Here is an 18,990-nt window from a genome sequence, read left to right as displayed (position 1 = left end):
TGCCGTGAGGGTCTAAATAGCGTTTATATAATTTTTTTTCATATGATAAAGCAAAATCTACTTGTCATTCAGTTTAAAGGACATCCGTTTAAAAGAAGTATGACAAACAATATAGACTCTAAGACATGCGTATTAACGATCAAGGAACTGACCTCCCAGCCCATTGTTCCTTCAGTGATGCTAGTTTCAGTCATTATGCAAATATACTGTTTATAAGACTGGAGAAACCTGCTGTTAGATGAGACCGAAGAGGTCACTTGGATGAGTGATGAAACGTTTCTCCCACTGAAAACGCTATGAACAGAATCAACTTTAGGGGAATATAGACTCTGGTCACCTTATTAGGTACACCTGTTCAGTTGCCCGCTGTAGCAGATATCTTATTCAGCAGCGATGCATTTAGGTACGTAGACACGGTTAAGATAATCTCCTGACATTTAAACTGAGCATCAGAATATTAAAGTGACTTTGGCTCCAGCAAATAATAATAATAATTTTTTTTTTAAAAACTAAATAAAATAGAAACTAACCAGTGAGCAGCAGTTCTTTTGGTAAATGCGTTTTGTTGATGCCAGAGGTCAGAGGACAATGACTAGACAGCTTTAAGCTGAAACATTAATTAAAATAATCACTCATTACAAGACTTATGCAGAAGAGGACCTCTCACTCCGTAACACATCACTCCTGTCAGCTAAGAACAGTAAACTGAGGCTACAGTTCACACGGGCTTACCAAAACTGAAGAAACACCAGAAACATAAACGTTGCTTGGTCTGATGAGTCTTGATTTTTGTCTGTGAGAAGGTTCTTAGTCATTCAGGTCATAGTAATCTAAGGAAAGAAAAGCATTTTGGAGTTCTTTAAGTTTCTTGTAGACGTTTCACCTCTCATCCGAGAGGTGTAACATTTTGAACATTCATATTTTGGACAGAGAAGATAGTTTGAAAGAGGCGTGAAAGAAGCCATCTACGTCCACTGTGAACGACCATCTTTGCACAGAGGGCGTGGCTTAGGACACCAACTGTCTGCCAGTTTTGAGATCCCTTCTCAGATGCCTTAACGCCCACTCACATTTTAGTCATTTGATTTCAGTAAGTCACATGATAGGGTGGGGGCAAGGTCTCACAGTGGGTTCACCCGAAACCTTGGCTGATAGTGACCCATTATAACACCCATTATAACACCACATCCTACCTTAGTGTTGTTGCCTATCATGTCCACTTACTACCACAATGTACACATCTTATTCTAGCAATGTATAATTAATGAAGTGGCCAGTGAGCGTATGCAGATATAAATGTAATTTTAAGTATGACTTTATATCCAATAATTTTGGGGTTGGTGAACACAACCATGGGAGAAGGAATAGGTGGAGTTCCTTACACCGTTCCTGGACAGTGCTGAGTTAACTGTGTGTATGTGTGTCCACATACAAACCTCTACAAACCTCAGAGTAATACTGGAGACACACAGCAAGCATGCATCAGCTGTTCCTGGATGCAACCGACTACTGCTGTTACAGGTTTGATGAAAGGGACTCAGACTCAGCCATATACTAATCAACCATGCAGTAAAACCACATGATGAAGAAAAGTGGCCTCTTCATAAGGCCTATGATGTTCAAGCTGTGGGCAGTACTTTGTGGGAATATTAATAAGGTCTCAGTGGGTCCGATATGACATTTTGTAAGAAATAAGATACGAGGTGGCAGCAAAATTAGTTTGAACAAGAAGGATCATCTCCAGCAGATTTCTTACATTAAATTAATTGGTACTGCATTACATGTTTTTGGAATTTTTATGTCTGAAAATAAAAATCATGTATTATCTAAATAAGTGCAAACCATTTAAAAATATTTTTAAAGATGACATTTGATACTAAATCATTGCACAGCCCATTGATCAGAAAATGCTTTTAATTACTAATAATTATTGCTTTTTCTTATACTTTTTAAGATAGGAATGATATGTAAGTCCTTCATTAATAATCTTCAGGCTATATAGAAGAACAAATGTCAAGAAAATAGTCTGTATTGTAAAATTACCTAACAGATAAATCACTTACATTAGTTTGTGTTAGATTCGTTGGCTGCACATCCATAATGTCAATCTCCCATTCCACCACATCCCAAAGGTGCTCTACTGGACTGAGATCTGATGACTGTGAAGGCCATTTGCCTGCCATGTGATTGGCTGATCCACAGCCACTTTATTAAGTTCACCCAATCGGTTCAATGACTTGCAGTAATGAGTCACTGAATCAGTTGGGTGTTGAGTGTGGAACGTAGAGCAGCTTTATTTTTTGAGCAGTAAGGGTATTCCATATCATTTAAGTGGTGCTCGACCATTAACTTGTTCATGCTTTATCCTTTTCTGCTTAAGGCTCAGGTGAAACCTCTACTCTTTTTCAGGAATTTGAGGCATGATCTCATTCGGCTAAATTGTCTAAAAGTCCAGTAAACAAAGCAAACGGGGGGAAAAACACATACATGTGTATTTTGGATGTTGCTTCCCTGACTACTCTGAAATAAAACATGTTATGAAAAAAATCTTAAAATCACTGATGCATAGTTATTATAAATTTCCAGGATAAACAAAATCACTTAAGGAGTTATGCAAGAAGAATTTGCCTGAATAGCTTGGTGGACACATAATGTGCAGGCTTAAACCTAATTTATTTTTCAGGCACAGAGACACTCTCTGTAGACATGGAAAATGTGAGTGTTTCTGAATGCTGATATCTATTTGTTTTCTTGTGTATTTAAACTACTGTATAACATTTGTTAATTAACAAACGGAAAAAAGACTTATGGAAACCACCACCACTTTGCATGGTTCGATTATCTCTGAAACCTAGGGCCAGTGGTGCCATCTAATTGAAACCACAAGATGGCAGTATATGCACACTGAAAAGTTAAAGAACGGCCAACTCTCCGTGCAGACGTTGTAACAACATTTGAAGCTGCTTTCAATGTGAAACATAGAAATGGTCTGCTCCACTAACAAAGCTTCATGGTGAGGATAAATTTACCCTTATTAGGTCTGAGCCCCTGTGTCATTGTGATAGTTGTGAAGTTCTCAAATTCTATGCAGTATTCAGCACTGGTTCTTTGCATCCCTATAACCTCTGACTTTGATATGAGATTTAATTTGTGTCAATTGTCATTCTTTGTTGAAAATATCTTAAACATTTACAAATATAAATATATTTCTACCTAAATCACCTTTTTACTGATAATCCTTGAAGCTGTTTATCACAATCAGACGTGTTAATATGAACTCTACCTTTAAAAAAAAGCAAATACAAGAAAAAGCAATGTCAATGTAGAATTGAAATGCTCACACTATTAAAGTATGTAATTCAATCAAAAAGCACAAAAAAACGAACCCATTCAGTCAGATTTGCTGTGTGTGGTATGATGATTTAAACAGATCAGCTGCGTTATCAGTACAAGGAAAATTCAAAATTTATATTATTTGGCATTTGGGGCTTTTGATTATATATCCCTGTGGCTATTCTTTGACCAACTTGGAAGACTCGATCTCTCATTGTCTGAGAGGATTAGCGAGGCATAATGCCACAAGGCTTGTGTTTGGCTATAGATGAAGAGTGTTAACACATTGCTGGCAGTCATGCAGACAGCCCTCCGGGGATTGAAGGAATAAAGGTCTTTCAAGATAACAAGATTTCAAGAGCTTGAATTGAAAGAAGGTCCAATTTAATTTCATAGCTGAAGGTTTCATTTAATGGTGACGTCTGACTCCACTTTTAGCCTTGGAAAAACAAAAAACAAAAAAATTCTGAAAATTATAATGTGCATACCAAATATGTTTCTTCTAAATCACATGCCGGTGTATCTCTGGATTTATGCGATCTACCTATGAGTGTGAATTTGGTCCGGCACACTGCATGATTGCAGACTAACAAAATAATAATTAGAGCATAATTGTACTGAATCACTGCTCAAGTTGGCCAAGACTAATGCTTGAAATATAAAGGCTGAGCTGTACTGTATCTTTGTGTTCTTATTTTTCTGATTTTGATGTCTGTGAGACATGCTTTCTGAGAACAACATCAATCAAACTGCAACAGTCAGGAGGTTAAGCCTGTCTAATTGTCATGTGACTCCACTTCTATGGATTTGCAGAGGATGAGCATGGTCCTAGCAGTCTGGAGGCAGGAACACAGACAGAGGGAAAGGTTAATACCACTTGTGGCTTTTTATCCTATTGCCATCATTTGGTTATGTAACACAATTGTCCTCAAGGGTACGAGTTCCACACGCATAACTACTGAATAACAACATGAGGTATACAGCAGTTTACAGTTGGCATCCACCAGGAGCAATCTTTAATATCCTGCAGTTTACTGTCAATAGTCTGAACTATTACTGTTTTCTATAATTTATGAGTTTCACTAACAGGGGGCACAAAAAACTTTTAATGCTTCATGTTGAGGAACTCTCCCTGATACTGTATGTGTTCAGGGATCAAACTGTAGGTTTGAGGAGAGCACTTGAGAAGCGTGCAAAAGTTTCTGGTAGTTGCATCACGTTACCGTGTTGCTGTTTGCATCATACAAGATGTTTGGGATTGAACAGTGGGTTTAGCTTGCTTTTACAGTGGAAATCAAAGAGACAAACAAGAAACAATATAAAACACCCTCATTTTACTGTGATCATCGACTTCTGACTGAACTTTATTCCATGATAGATAAACAATTTCTTGAATCCTGGACATCCTACATCATAGGATGTGGAAAAATGTGGACGATTATTACTTTTTTTTTATTGCTAATGTTTTCCTTAGCTATGAGGGTTCGCCACAGAAACTCCATCAGCTCTGCCTGCATACTACCCTGTCTCTAACATCCTCCTCTGTCACACCAAATCTCAGCATGTTATCTTTTACTACATCCATGAATCTTCTCTTTGGTCTTTTCCTCCTGCCTCGCAGCTCCAGCTTCAGCATCATTTGTCCAGTGCATCCAGTATCCATTCTCTGCAAGTCTAAACTATCTCAGCTTTTCCTCTCTGTCTCCAAAGCACTCAACCTGAGATGTCCCTCTGATACACTAATTTCTAATCCTCTAATTAGGTCATTTAAACTAGACCATACATCACTAAAATAAAGCCTGGGTTTGGCCAACTAAATAAAAAAAGGCGGTTGTAGCCTACTAAACTGATTTAAAGACCTTTATTTTATTCTATTTATATGTGTGCATTTATACTGAGTTATTTTACCCATTTAATTAAGAAATTATATTTAAGCAACCTGTCATTATCGCCTGTCACTTTCTGTTTAATATTTCTATAAGAGAAAAACTGTCACTTGGCAAACTGAATTAAATCTAATATATCTATCTAATACAGAGAGAAAAGCTTGGATGCAAGTAAGACCTACACACAAAACCTATCGCATAGGAGATACTGGCTGAATAAAACGAACAACCCTAAAACTGAAGTAGGATTGACTGACACTTCAGGCAGCCAATCAACTCCCTCTAAACTATGACTCGAGTCACCGTTTGCGGTTCCGTGATTGCTATTGGTTGGATTAAACATGGGAAGCTGACGTAATCATTGCGCGGGTCTGTCAAAAAAAGTATCTTAATTTTACCCACCTAACGCTTCTGCTGAAACTCGTAATGACTGTATGGCTTTCAGTTAATGTTCGGGTGAATTTTGTAAGTCTCCGGGAAAATTGTTACGTTTAAGGCGCATTTTTTTAGTTAACGGAAAGTAGAGCATTACGTGACAGTCAATAAATTGGATTAGCGCTAAGTCAAGTCACCGGTGAATGATAGTATTGTAAACCTGGCTAGCTAGCTAAACGGACAGGTGAGACTGAGCACTAAACATTAAAAACGCTTGGACCTAGTGTTGTTATGTGCTAAGCATTTTCCTTTGTGTGGTCCTCTAGCTCTTCTGTCGTCTGCTAACGTTGCATGCAATAAAAGGTTTAGGTCTTCAGTAGCTGTCAGCTGGTGTAGAAGTCATTGGGTCATCATGGAGAGTTACAGTCAGCGGTTTGAATCCACCACCGGACGGGACAGTAAATCTCAAAAGAAGAAGGGCTCCACTTCGTCATACACCGATGACGGAGACCGCAAACCAAAATTTGTAAGTATGAAAAGACTAAAACGAGCTTTGGTTTTACTCTAACGGTATGATACAGAAAGCATTTGATAAACGCTGCAAATAGATGGTCACTCAGTGTGTTATGCTTTCCCTATGATACAACCAGCCACAGAGAAGGACATTGATGTGGACAGAACAGTACACGGGTAGATGGCCCTCCATATAAAGAATGTAGCTGACACCTTGGATCGGTATTTTCTATTACTTTCAGAACGACCAGTTTGGATAGACAAACAACCACGGTTAGACCTCGTGGTGAAGATGTGTCATGCCTTCGTAATGTGCTTGCATGTCTGGGGAGGCTGAGAGAAACGAACAGTTAACAAAGCACAGGAGGCTACACAAGTAATGTTTTATATGGTAGAATTTCTTCGACAGCCATAACCTTGAGTGTTTGTTGACTTTGCATGTAGGAAATCAAAAGGTTAAAATTAGCACAGGGTTTAACTGACACTAATCCATGCATTCCCTCCTACAAACAAGACAGCATTTAGTCTCTTTGGTATTTGTCGGTTGTTGTTCTTCAGCTAGTCTAGCTGTGTAAACAAAATCATGTTTTTTTTTGTTTGTTTACACAGCTAGACTAGCAATTAAAAAAACAACAACAACCCCAAACCCTTTTCATTTTCTGATAGGAGACTTGCTTGTGACACAGATCTCTTTAAAGCATGCTCAACCTGTGCTTGAGAGTGTTACTCCAAGTCAAGTTCCTGTGGCCACTGTTCAGAGACTCCAGTGGAAAATGAAGCAAAATTTAGTCTTTCTCAAATGGTTTCTGTCCACTCCCACTGATGACCTGTTCGTTTAACATCTGACAATGCAATCCATAATAGGAATTCGGATTCACCTTCTTTGATTAGTGTACAGTGCTGGATGAAAGTTACGTTTGAAGCATAAACATGTTTATCTACAGTGTATAAGAATTAAAACCTGATAAATTAACTCATTGATTTAATATTTGAGAAATATGTTGCAAACACATTACCAGAGTCTCTGGTAACTTGAGATGGTCATTGTTATCTGGTCACTTTATATAAAACTGTAGCTAATTCTGATTGGCATGCTACGGTAACATTTAATGTCTATTCATTCAGCATAAATGCAGGAAACCTATTAAAGTGAATTTTAAATGGTGTTAAAGAAATAAATCATGGAGTATCTACAATGTTTCTATCCGTCCTCCAAATCCTTTACTAGACATATTTGATGTAGTCAGGCTATGCTACTTCTTTATATTTTTATTGCTAACATAATTTAATCTAGTTTTGTTATATATTATTTCTTGATATCTTTAGACAAGTGGATAGAAATTGAGTTTCAGTGGTTCGAAATATGCCATAAAAACTTGAGTCTGAGCCTGCCTGTTTAAAGGTGACTGTAGTACTTTGAATCCATCTGCAGGACCTTGCTGAATCTGTGATCTCATGGATATGTAGGTGGGAAAGCAAGAGGACAAAGCCTGTTCTTTTTCCCCAGCCAGGTTTCTTTTAGATTGCTTGATCCAAGACAAAGGTGTTGGAAGCCTTGGTCTGCATTCAGTCTAAAATGACTGCACCAGCCAGATGGGACCAAGAACTCTCAGCAAATCTTCCTTCCATCAACCAGAGGTGTTTGGCGTAAACAAAGATGTCCAGTCAAGTGTTGGACACCTTTCTGAGATTAATTTAGAAGGCTTTTATTTTATTGGCTAGTCCGCTAAAAAATGTTAAGACAACTTTATAATTTCTGTTTAAGCCAAACTCTTTGTTCCATAAGTAACTTTGCTCATTGAAAATGTGCAGCATATAGCATAGTAAAATCTCAGTGGACTTCATCTCACATGGAATGAGGCCTTTTGATGTCTTTGCTGTGACTCCGCTCAGGTGGTAATTTTTAGAAGAGTGTTTCAGTGCCTAATTTGTAAGTTAGGAGGATCTGCAACACAGGGAGGGTGCAGTTCCGGCATGATCCGACACAAAGTAATCCCTGAGTGTTAGTGTCTGTCTGGATGAGAGACACCAAGTTGCTTTCACAGGATCTTTAAATTAGGAGTGCCTGCCTCTTCTTTTAAAGAGGAAATACCAAAGAAGCGAGGTTTTCTTCAGTTGATAGAGTTAACTACATGTTAGTGAATTTTTCGATGACATCCAGTTTCAATAGAGGCAGTATCACAAAGCCTAAGGAATGAGTTGTTGCTGTGGAAACAAAAGTCATCTTAAAGCCAACGCCTGCTTTACTAGGATCTCCAACATTTTTTGAATGCCTCATGGTAAGGGGAGCAATGTATACCACCCCCATCTATATATAACACCCCAAACATGCTGGTTTTATTCTTGATTCACCTTCTTGTCAGAATAACATCTGGATTTCTTGAGATTTCTCCATCTTTGTGTATTTAAAAAAAAAAAAAAAAAAGAGTATTGAAAAACTGCAGCTTGCATTAGTGGGCTTTCTTTTACAGCTTCTCGTGACCTTTGCTTTTGCCTCTTGAAAGCAGAGGTCACCACCATCTCCTCTGCCACAGCTGTAATGCAGGATGTTAGTTTTCTTAATGAGTTAACTGAAATGTTTGTCTGCTGGTAAATGTGCTATATCCATAGTGCGTACTCTCCCAAAGATTGTTCAAAAAGCACTTTATATCTGGTGGAAACATGTCAGATCAGTGTGTTAATGTAGTTGTGAGATGCCTTTTTGCCCTTTTTTTTTCTTTTCCCCAAATGGACTAACTGAAGGACTGGAATTGCTGTGGCCATAATGAATTTTACTTTATCAGTAATTACCGTGTTTGGCAAGTTCTTCTTTCATCACAAAAATGTCCTTTATATAGTTTTTAATTGGTAGTTATTTTGTTGTGTGGCTTTTTGGCCAGTTCCTATCATATTCCAGCAGAAGTAGAACTAAAATGATAAAGTCATTACCGTTGTTATTTAATTAAATTGGAAAATAATATTTTTGAGAAAGACCTCATAGATGACTACATGTAACATGTGTTAAGGAAATCGGTTTTGTGTGGCTGAAAGAAAAAAAAACAACAGTATATTGAATTTTTAAATAGTTAAATATCTGTTTTGGAATAGGTCTTAAAATTTGTATTGGTCAGGCTCCATGTAGCAGTTAATTTGTGATAGAAATGTTGTTTTATATGGTGACCATGTAAAAACTTGATAACAACAAAAAAGTCCTGCCAAAATTAATAACCCACACACATGCAAATATTCTAACACTGGCAAATGGTAAACAGTTTTGCCTAGAGGCAACTTTGTCAAAAATGTCATGTTTGGTACTTGGTGATGCAAGTTTCTGGGACATGTGCTATAATAAATAAATTAATTTATTTAAATCAGCTGTATATCTGGCACACCATGGACATTTGGGAAGGAAAACACATAGTCAGGCCAGTTCTATTAAAGGCAGCGAGTCTTTGCTGATTTAATTGACAGAAGAAATAAGTGCATCTTTCTGATATTTTTGGATCATTCATTAAATGGTAAATGGCCTGTATTTGTATAGTGCTTTACTTAGTCCCTTAGGACCCCAAAGCGCTTTACGCTACATTCATTCACCCATTCACACACTGGTGATGGCAAGCTACATTGTAGCCACAGCTGCCCACAGCTGCCACTGACAGAGGCGAGGGTGCCGGACACTGGCGCTGCCAGGCCCTCTGACCACCACCAGTAGCCAACGGTTGAAGTGTCTTGCTCAAGGACACAACAGTTAAACAACATTAAACAGAAACTTCTATTATGTGCATGAGTATGCAGACCTCCCTGCCAGTTGTTGGACTGGTGTTGATGTTTTGCAGAGTCGTACTGTCCACTCCATTTAAAGAAGCATTTTTTAAAAAATTGAATGTGAATGTAAAACGCCATTGTAACTCTTTGAATGTCAAAATAAGTGTAACAGAGTAGGGACAAATCAATACAGACATTTCACTGTCTCTATTCTTTTTAGATTATGCTGTATGCTGCAAAGAATGGGGCACAAATGTTTAACTGAAATGAAGCAAATTCTTGAAGCCTGAATGTAAAAATGTGCTCCAGAAGTGTTTGTTAGAATATTTGGTGCTTTTGCTTTGTGTATCCTGATTTGTTTCTTTTTGCTCCCCACTTATAGCACTTACCCTTTAGAAACATCACAGATGATGTGGTAAGCTTTGACAAACTGATATGCTTCTGTGTGTGCTTTGTGTCATCGATCTCTGCAACATCTAACGTCACCTTACTTGAGGTCACTGCTTCTGCTTATTTTGAGCATCATTAACAAAACCAAAACAGTCAGGCATTGGAGCCATTAACATCATAGGACAGACTTCTTGTTTGTAGTTTGTTTCATATTACTAGCATTGCATTCTAGTTTATTAATAACTGTTTTTTTTATTCTGCTTGACTACTAACCATTTAAATGTGCTCATAATCATCTAAACTTGACTCCAAGTCTGGAGTATTTTTTTCTATTTTTAATTGTGCTTTCTTTCTTTCTACAGCTGGACAGATTCGCCAGTATTCGGATTCCCGGTAGTAAAAAGGAGCGCCCACCCTTGACACAATCTAAGCACAATGCAAACGACTGGTCCAGTTCTTCATCCTCCACCTCACATCATTTTGAGGAACTATCGTCAAAGATAAACTCAGAAAAGGAGATCTTGGCTCTTTTTGAAAAGATGATGGTGTGTTCTTACTTTTTGTACAACATTTTCACATTTCATTAAAAAAAAAGTGCTACCAGGGACTAAGTGATAAAGATATTCAAAAAGACAAATAATCAATTTAACACAAGTGATGATATTTTTCAAACTTTCATTTTAGTTCAGTAATTTTATGATCATGGCCACAAAGCAGCTGATATTTGGTTGCTGACGCTAGAAACAGTGCAGAATGCTAATGTCTTCCAGAGTCAGTTAGGCATTCAAAAACAACATCAAATTTTGGCCACGGTAATGTTGTAGTTTTTTTTTCTCTTTTCTTTTTTAGGAAGACATGAACTTGAATGAGGACAAAAAGACTCCTTTGAGAGAAAAAGACCTCAACACAAAGAAAGAAATGGTCATTCAGTATATATCAACTGCCTCTAAAACTGTAAGTTTTTAAATATTTAAAATATTTCACCTATTTTGAGTTTAAATTAACTGACATTTTATATTTATGTGGTTGAATGTTTGCATTGAAACGTGTTGCTGATGCTTTTAATTAGCAGTGTCTAGCAGCCTGAAGAAGTTTGAGTTTCATACTTTCTAACTTTTTTGAGTGGAAGGTAACTGGTTGAGTTTTGGTTTGTGAGGTACCATCCACACGTGTTTTGGTAAACATCACTTTTTCTGTGCGTTTTGGCCTTTTTGGAGTTTGAAGTCACAGAAAATGAAGCTTTTGAAACTGTTTCTGTATCAAATTTGAACTTGGAAAATGACTGTGTCACGCAACATCACATGTGCGTGCATTTATCTCCTTTTTAAACAGAAGACTATGATCCATGATATTGTTTATAGACCTTTGATTGGCCAGCTTTTCTGCAGTTAGAGGTATATGACCAACACTTTTGACAGCATGTGACATATATTTTTTGCATTTTTATGTGGATGGAAATCTTTTAAGAACAAAAGTGGAAAATCCCGCTTTAAATGGTGCGGGTGAATGTAGCTTGAATTTTAGGGCTAAATATTAGAATACTTGTTCACTGGTTTTCAGTTTTCGGCACCTGTTTAATTGTGTTCTTTAAATGTAGAAGGATATACTTGCCTTGAGTACTCAGCATCTCTCTCACTCACAGCAGTTATCATGACACTTAAGTTAACATTGTTGTTGTGAACAAACAACAAAATGAATTGTATTTATTTATTTTTTTTATACCACTTAAGACCAAAAATACATTGTCAAAAATCTTTGAAGAGAAGTGCAACGTCTCGCTTTCCACATAGGCACGCACTCTGTTGAGTGAGCAGCAGAGGTGAATTAGCTCTTTGCATATCTGCATTATTCTTGTTGTGTTTTTGTTTTTTGGCCCAGACATGGAGGTGGATTCATTTTATTTTATGATTATAGCAAACATTTACTGCAGGTAATAAAGAGTGACTGGGAAATAGGAAAACATAGGGCTGGGCGATATGACCCAAAATTCATATCTCGATATTTTTTAGCTGGATGGCGATATAAGAAATATATCTCGATTTTTTTTTTTTTTTTTTTTAAGCCATAAGTTAAGAACAAAAAGAGAGTTCTTAGTCACACTGTGTCCCAGATGTCACACGGGCACTTTTATTTACATACAGCGTAGATATTACTCAAAAATAAATTATCAGCATTTATTAAATAATCATGGTCCATAAATAAAAGAAAACAATGTTGTTTTTGTGCATAACAAAAAGCTCACAATTGTGCAGTCAAAATGTAAACTAATAGACGCTGAGCATAATAACAAAGAGACAGATTTCACAGCTGCACCACGTCTCTGAACAGGTGCCATTTGTGGTCCTTATACACACACAGTACGTATCACTCCGCGAGGCTCCTCCTCTGTAGCCGTAATTCTCCGACAATCCATCAAGCGGTGCAGCTCCGTAGCTTAGCAAAGTCATATTAAAACATTTTTTGACAGATTGCTGAGCGCTGTGTACCACATAAAATCGGTTCGCGGTCAGTAAGCACAACCAGAATTCATACATAAGGCGCACTGTCGATTTTTGAGAAAAGGAAAGGATTTTAGGCCGTGCAGCCCCTCTGGGCTGCATGTCGTTAGCGCGGTTAGCTCGCTAACACGTTGACGCCATCCAGCCCCACGCACGGTAACTCGCTAACGGAGATTTTCCGCTTTCATCTTGTCATTGCCTGCAGGTGAAGCTATGGGGGAGTTGTGTTCAGTGCAGGAGAGGCGAGGCCGAGTAACGTTGCGTAGAGACAAAAGTGGACGAAAGAGAGACAAACCTGCGGCTCCACAAGTATAATTATAACGTAACATAGACTATATCGATATAAACGATATTGTCACATCTTATATCTCGTATGAAAATATATCGATATTTTTTAAAAACTCGATATATCGCCCAGCCCTAGGAAAACAAGTTATTTCTGTGACAGTCATATTATTGTTGATGGATCACAGTATGTAGCATACAGTATGAGGTACAGGATATTAAAGAATATAAATATTTTAAGCTTCCACAAGTCATTGTAAAGCATCGATATATCATTTTTCTTACATGAAAAGGCTAAAAAAAGAACTTCCTGGTATCCAGACATTGTACTTGTCTTTTGCACTTCTTAAAAGTTAATGTATTAGCTGACGAAATGGGTAGGGGGGGAAAAAAAACCAAATAATTGACATTGTGAACAGTAAGGCCTATTCGTATTTGATAGCTACAGGTTTCTGGTTAAGTTGCCATCATGTGTTGCAAAGAAGTATGAAATAAGTCCAAGTCCAAATTTCTTACATCCAAGTAAGAAATTTATTATATTTGTTATAACCAGACATCCCTTCAAGTTTGCCTTAGGCTGTCTATCCTTGTCTCTAGTTACCATGGTGACTGGCCTGCATTTGTTACCTTTCATACCTGCATGGTAAAAAAATGTGGGCACCAACCAAAAAACAGTGAAATTAATTTCTTTAAGAGAGCAGATTTATAATACTCTGCATTTAAGAAGTGGTTCATTATGTGTTTTTGGAGAGAAGTTCTGAGAAAAAGGTCAACATTTCTGAGGAAATGTGGTGTCACTGAGTTTAAAACACTAAGCAAGGTGAAGTATATATCAACAAAAATGTTTTTACTTTTTACACAAAGGAACTTGAAGTTTTCTTGTTTTGCTTTTGCTTGTTTAACGTGCCATCAAAATAACAACAACAATGTGACCTTCTCAGTCATGTTGCTGTTTTGCCAATTGACCTTTAATTTTTAAACCGATGTATGCCACTTCCTTTTTTAGTCTGTGAATTTGGAGATAGCCTTGGAGAGAAACAATTTCCTTGTATGTTGTCACAAAAAATAATTGCTGACCTTTGACATTGTGTTTTGATTTATGTGCAATGCCCCTGCTGTGCAGGAAATTGAGTTTTGCCTTGCCTTAAATTGCTTTCAAAGAATCTTCAAAAATATGACTCCTCGATCAACTGAAGCTGAGCATGGGGAAAATTTATGTTAAGACCTGTCAAATGGTCAGAATCTGTGTAAAAGGGTTTATCCAAAATCCATGTGTATTGTTTCTAATTTGAAAATATAGCACATGGTTTAGCACAGCGGTCCCCAACCCCCGGGCCTCGGACCGGTACCGGTCCATGAGTCGTTTGGTACCGGGCCGCGAGAATTGAAATGTATGGTTTTCAGGGTTTTTATCGGTTTTCAGCGTTATTTTGTTATGACTTTTATCGTTAACTTGGTTTTCCTGGGTCTTTTCACGTATGTTATGAATAAATCTTTTTTTCGGTACCGGTACTGGTTTTATTTTGTTGTATTTATCCGCGTCACCTTAAAGGCCGGTCCGTGAAAATATTGTTGGGCATAAACCGGTCCGTGGCGCAAAAAAGGTTGGGGACCGCTGATTTAGCACACAAAAGTCTACTGCATGCAGGCGGGGGCTAGAATTGACCTACTAATGGGTCCATGTGCAGTAGGGCTTTGCCATATTGTATACCTAGAAGTTGTGAGTCATGGTTTGTCTGAGAGCATGTTAGCATGTCCGTCTCTGCTAACAACTTAATACCGTTAACAAAAATAAGCAGCTAGTTCAACAACCTTCAGTAAAGAGCAATGCAAACACTTTGCAAATTTTAAAACAATTGTGCTAAAGGTAGAAACAACACAAATTTGTTTCACCATTTTATATTGGCAACTGGTGCAACCCTAAAGTAAACAAATTACTCAACCAAGAACTGATGCTTCCGCTCGCTAGTTGCACTCCTTAATGACAGGAAGTGCCAAGCTTGGGTGGAAATTATTATTATTGTTGTTGTTGCACAGTGGTAAAGCAAGATATTAAGCAGCTGGTTAGAAAACTTGACCCAAAATAACACAAACACCCCAGGTCGAAACTCTTTTTCAGTTTTCTTATCTGACAGTATTGTGAAGTTCCTACAGAGTTACATGAATAATTTGCCGTTACTGTAGTGTTAAATTAAAGTTTTAAGCAGTCATGCTATACGTGTACGCTACTTGGGCTGCACTATGTTAGTGCTTACATTTGCTTTTTTACTATGTCATTTGATATAATGCTGTGTGCCACTAATATTGCACTACGATGCTTCTGCTGCTGGAAAGTTGTTTCAGTAGATTAACACTTTGATTTAGATTGTGTCTCATCAGTGACAGTAGCTCATTGGCAAAGGTGGATAGAAAATGCTGTTCATTTACTTGAATTAATAAATGTTGCTACCCGCTATCTTTTTTCCTTTCGTCTGAAATATGATTATTGCAAATTTTCTTGAAATATTGTGATATAATTTTGAAGCTATACCACCTACCCATGCAAAGTGTGAAAATTCCAGGGAATTTGTTATATCTTAAATAGTTTAATAAATCGCACTGCTGTTCAAGGTGAAGTGGTCAGAGTATTACTACCATGGAGTGAATGTGTACAGAAAGTATATGCAGATCTTATCAGGCTGTTTTAATAATGACGTGTAAAGATAAATGAGTTTAGCTCCAAAATTTTGTGCATAGTCTCACTCCCATCTGTAGTGCATATTTAATATGACATCTTAGGCTTTTGTGTAAAAGTTTTGTAAATGAATGGTTCATTAACATTTTCAGACCTTAACTGTGCTTCTACATTAAAGGAAGGGTATGTTATTATGCTTTTTCATTTTTTTTAATAAACTGGTCTGGTCTCACTTCAAGATCAAATTGAAGTATGTGGCCTTTTAACTAAAATGTCTTTGACACCCGTGGTCTATTGTATGTTAATACAATGCTCGCATAAATGGTACATTATGAGTGCACATCATCTTTCTCATGTACACACTAGCTTTGGGTCAAGTCTCTTTGAAATTCAGGGGGGTGTCTTCCAAAATGTATTTTCTGTGAAGGTTTCAAGAGTGGAGTACATCCCTGACCAACCTTAGAACTCTAATCAGGCAGTATTAAAAAAACACTAAACAGTGACTCACTGGTCCATTTTGGCTATAACCTCAGTTGAAATGATTATTAAAAGAAAATCATGCATTATGCTCCAAGTGCACATTTTAACATATGAAGCTTTTAATGCATCTGGAGTCTATCCATGTTATGTGGATGGACTTGCTGTCACTGGGCAAACAGGGTGCCACGAATGTTCCTTTGATAAGAAACACCAGAAGGACCCGGGCCTGTTTCTACCAAGAGCAGCAATCATACTTTCCTCTTGCTGCTGAAAGCCCAAGAGATCCTGAAAAACAAACCGCCTAGTCATCATCATTTCTCACCAGGATGGGAGAGGCAGTTGATCATTGGGCTTGAAGAGGAAAAGAGAGGGAGGCAGACACTTTCTGTATCCTTGATGGTCTGTTGTGCAGCCAGGCAGTGGTTTGTTTTTGTGAAATTGCCACCACCATTCGACTTAACTCAGCACCGAGCAAGAGACATACAAAGTGGGAGTTGGACTAAGCTGATGATGCTTGCAATCAAGAACCAATTTGTAAGCGGAGCAGAAATGACATGTTTTAGCCGTGGTAACAACACTGGAGGGTTCTGATGTTGTGCGAGTGATAGTTTCATAGGACTGCTATCTGAAATGAGTGGAGTGCTTTGATGTGTTTTGTGGTGATGAGCATGAGCCATGTTGTGAAGTCCAATTGAACATGGAACACATGCCAAATAAAATGTTTTCCCGGAGTTCAATCAGGACAACAAGCTACTCAACAATCAGTATCACATGAGCTAAAGCTATACTTTTCTGGCTGCCATTTCAAAAGCTTGTACACCTTTGACTTTTCTATATATGTAACAAGCTTCTATTTATTGGGCTATAAGACTGTTTGCTGCTATACGATACATTCTTTGAATAAAAATGACAGGTTTTATCACTGAAGTTTTGAAAAGTAAATATATTTGTATTGTTTTTCAGATTAGAGGCCTTTCTGTATATATTTCTATAGAGTAGGGCTTTATAGAAGAGGTGTGAGGTGAGAAACAGACTGGATATATTTCTTTTTTCATTTTTCATTTTTTTTTTTTTGCCAGCCTGTTGGGATTAGGGATTATATATTCCTTCAGATAGTGATAGATGGTGATATCTGAGGTCTTTGATCAATCAAGAACATTACAAAAAGTAAGTTTAGCTTCAAGTCTTTACCACCCACCCACACAAAAGCAGTAGTAAGTCTTACTCAGTAGTAACCCTAGTGTCTTGTCAGGGAATGAAAAGGAAATACTTGGTATAGCTACCCCCCCCCCGGTTCATGCATTCTAAATATATAAAGTTAATAGTTAAGGTCTTTTTCAGTAATTTTGCTTGTTGTGTTGTTGATAGTTTTGAAATTTTATACATTTTAAAACATTTCCATTCAGAAATACCTTAGACTAGAAATGTGTATGGACATGTAAGGTGTGTATGTGTGTGTATAAAGTGGGAACTTTTTAGAGGTACATTAAAATGAGCAAGCATGGGAATAAAGCTAAGTGCTTTAGGATTGGTCAAAAGTCAGGAAAAACTGGGCAATTTAAACAAAAACAAACAAACTTTTTATTTTTACTTGGCAGAATTTGCAAGGCTGTATTTGAGAGATTTCTTCTTCCTTTCTTTTCATTTTACAGGGCAACTTGAGAAGCAGCCATCAGATTTCTCCCCAGGAATTCCTTAGTGAGCTGAAGTCAGGGGTCATGGATGAACGTCTGTTTTCCTGTCTAGACTCACTGCGAGTATCCCTTACCAGCAACCCCGTCAGGTATGGTACAAGATTCTGACACTAAAAGTGGACTTGCCCTCTTTAGGTTTAATTCCCCTCTCTTGTCGCTGGTAGTTTATTATTTGACAGTACACTATACGGGGACACCAGACTATATACCTTTCTTTATGTAGTATTTCTGTCTCTTATTTTCTCCTCTGTAAGTTCTATTACTTCAAATTTAGTTCATATTAATCTAATCATCCTTTAATCATGTTTTTGTGTGGTTTTTTTTTTTTTTTTTTTTTTTTTTTTTTTTTTGGTGTGCAAGTTTAAGTGTTTTGCTGTCATAATGGCAGGTGTCAGTTATAAAATGTCCAGTCAGTATTGTTGCTAACACACTGACATGTTGTGATGGTTGATGCTTTATTGCATCTTTGAAGCGCTAAAAGCAAACAAACAACTAAGACCAGCTCAATACTGACCTGTCATGTGTCACTCCTGTCTGGTTGCACGCCAGCATCTTGTAGAAAGTTGCCTGCTTGCATTATAAGTATTACTGCCCTCAGCTACCTAAACTGTTTGTGGAAAAAGTAAACAAAAAAAAAACAAGATTTCTTGAAGGTTTAGGTGCCACACATTAGGTTTGATCAGGTTATTTAACCAGTGTCTGTCTTCTCATATTTTTGAGTATTCTCATTCCATATTTATAGTAATCAGATAAATACTAAGATGAACTCTATTTATATATGTTTTGGGAAAATAAATGTGTATTAAATGCAAAAACATTTGTTGGAAGGTTGCTGCCAGAAGGTGCTTAATTACTTCAGTTTATTTAGTTACTGTTGCAATGAGAGGGCTCTTTCACTCTCATTTCTCTTTCACAGGCATTTTCTGTGACAATGACATTTTTAGCAGTCTTTCTTAATCTTGTCCTCTAGACCATGCACCATATTTTGAACTGAAGCAGTAGCATCAGCATCATTCAGTGTTCAGTTTGTGTTCATATTTACATCTTATATTGGTAATAATATTTTTTTTAGTTTCATGTTAACTTTGAGCATAGTTTTCTCTATTTGTAAGGTTAAT

At 37.3% G+C, this 18,990-nt stretch overlaps 1 protein-coding gene across 6 annotated transcripts in view; it reads left to right on the top strand.

Moving 5' to 3' along the window:
• The first annotated feature begins 5,561 nt into the window (after positions 1 to 5,561).
• Positions 5,562 to 18,990, top strand: part of LOC146718866 (protein diaphanous homolog 3-like) — a 173,755-nt gene continuing 160,326 nt past the window's right edge. For 4 of the 6 annotated variants that reach the window (XM_085456713.1, XM_085456686.1, XM_085456703.1 and 1 more), the window contains exons 1-6: positions 5,562 to 5,838; positions 5,921 to 6,120; positions 10,234 to 10,266; positions 10,604 to 10,786; positions 11,091 to 11,195; positions 17,831 to 17,961. In XM_085456713.1, the coding sequence (XP_085312839.1) occupies positions 6,007 to 6,120; positions 10,234 to 10,266; positions 10,604 to 10,786; positions 11,091 to 11,195; positions 17,831 to 17,961 (566 nt within the window). In that variant the 5' untranslated portion in view covers positions 5,562 to 5,838; positions 5,921 to 6,006. The remainder of the gene's footprint in view (positions 5,839 to 5,920; positions 6,121 to 10,233; positions 10,267 to 10,603; positions 10,787 to 11,090; positions 11,196 to 17,830; positions 17,962 to 18,990) is intronic. The other 2 variants (XM_085456679.1, XM_085456695.1) reach the window with 2 other exon arrangements.

This window comes from Copadichromis virginalis, linkage group LG1 (assembly GCF_057382275.1).
Source record: "Copadichromis virginalis isolate Kocher_CV1m ecotype Utaka linkage group LG1, C_Virginalis_male_GT1.1, whole genome shotgun sequence".
Classification (NCBI taxonomy): domain Eukaryota; kingdom Metazoa; phylum Chordata; class Actinopteri; order Cichliformes; family Cichlidae; genus Copadichromis; species Copadichromis virginalis.
Note: the sequence above shows the minus strand (reverse complement) of the source record. Positions and strands in the feature narration are given on the sequence as shown.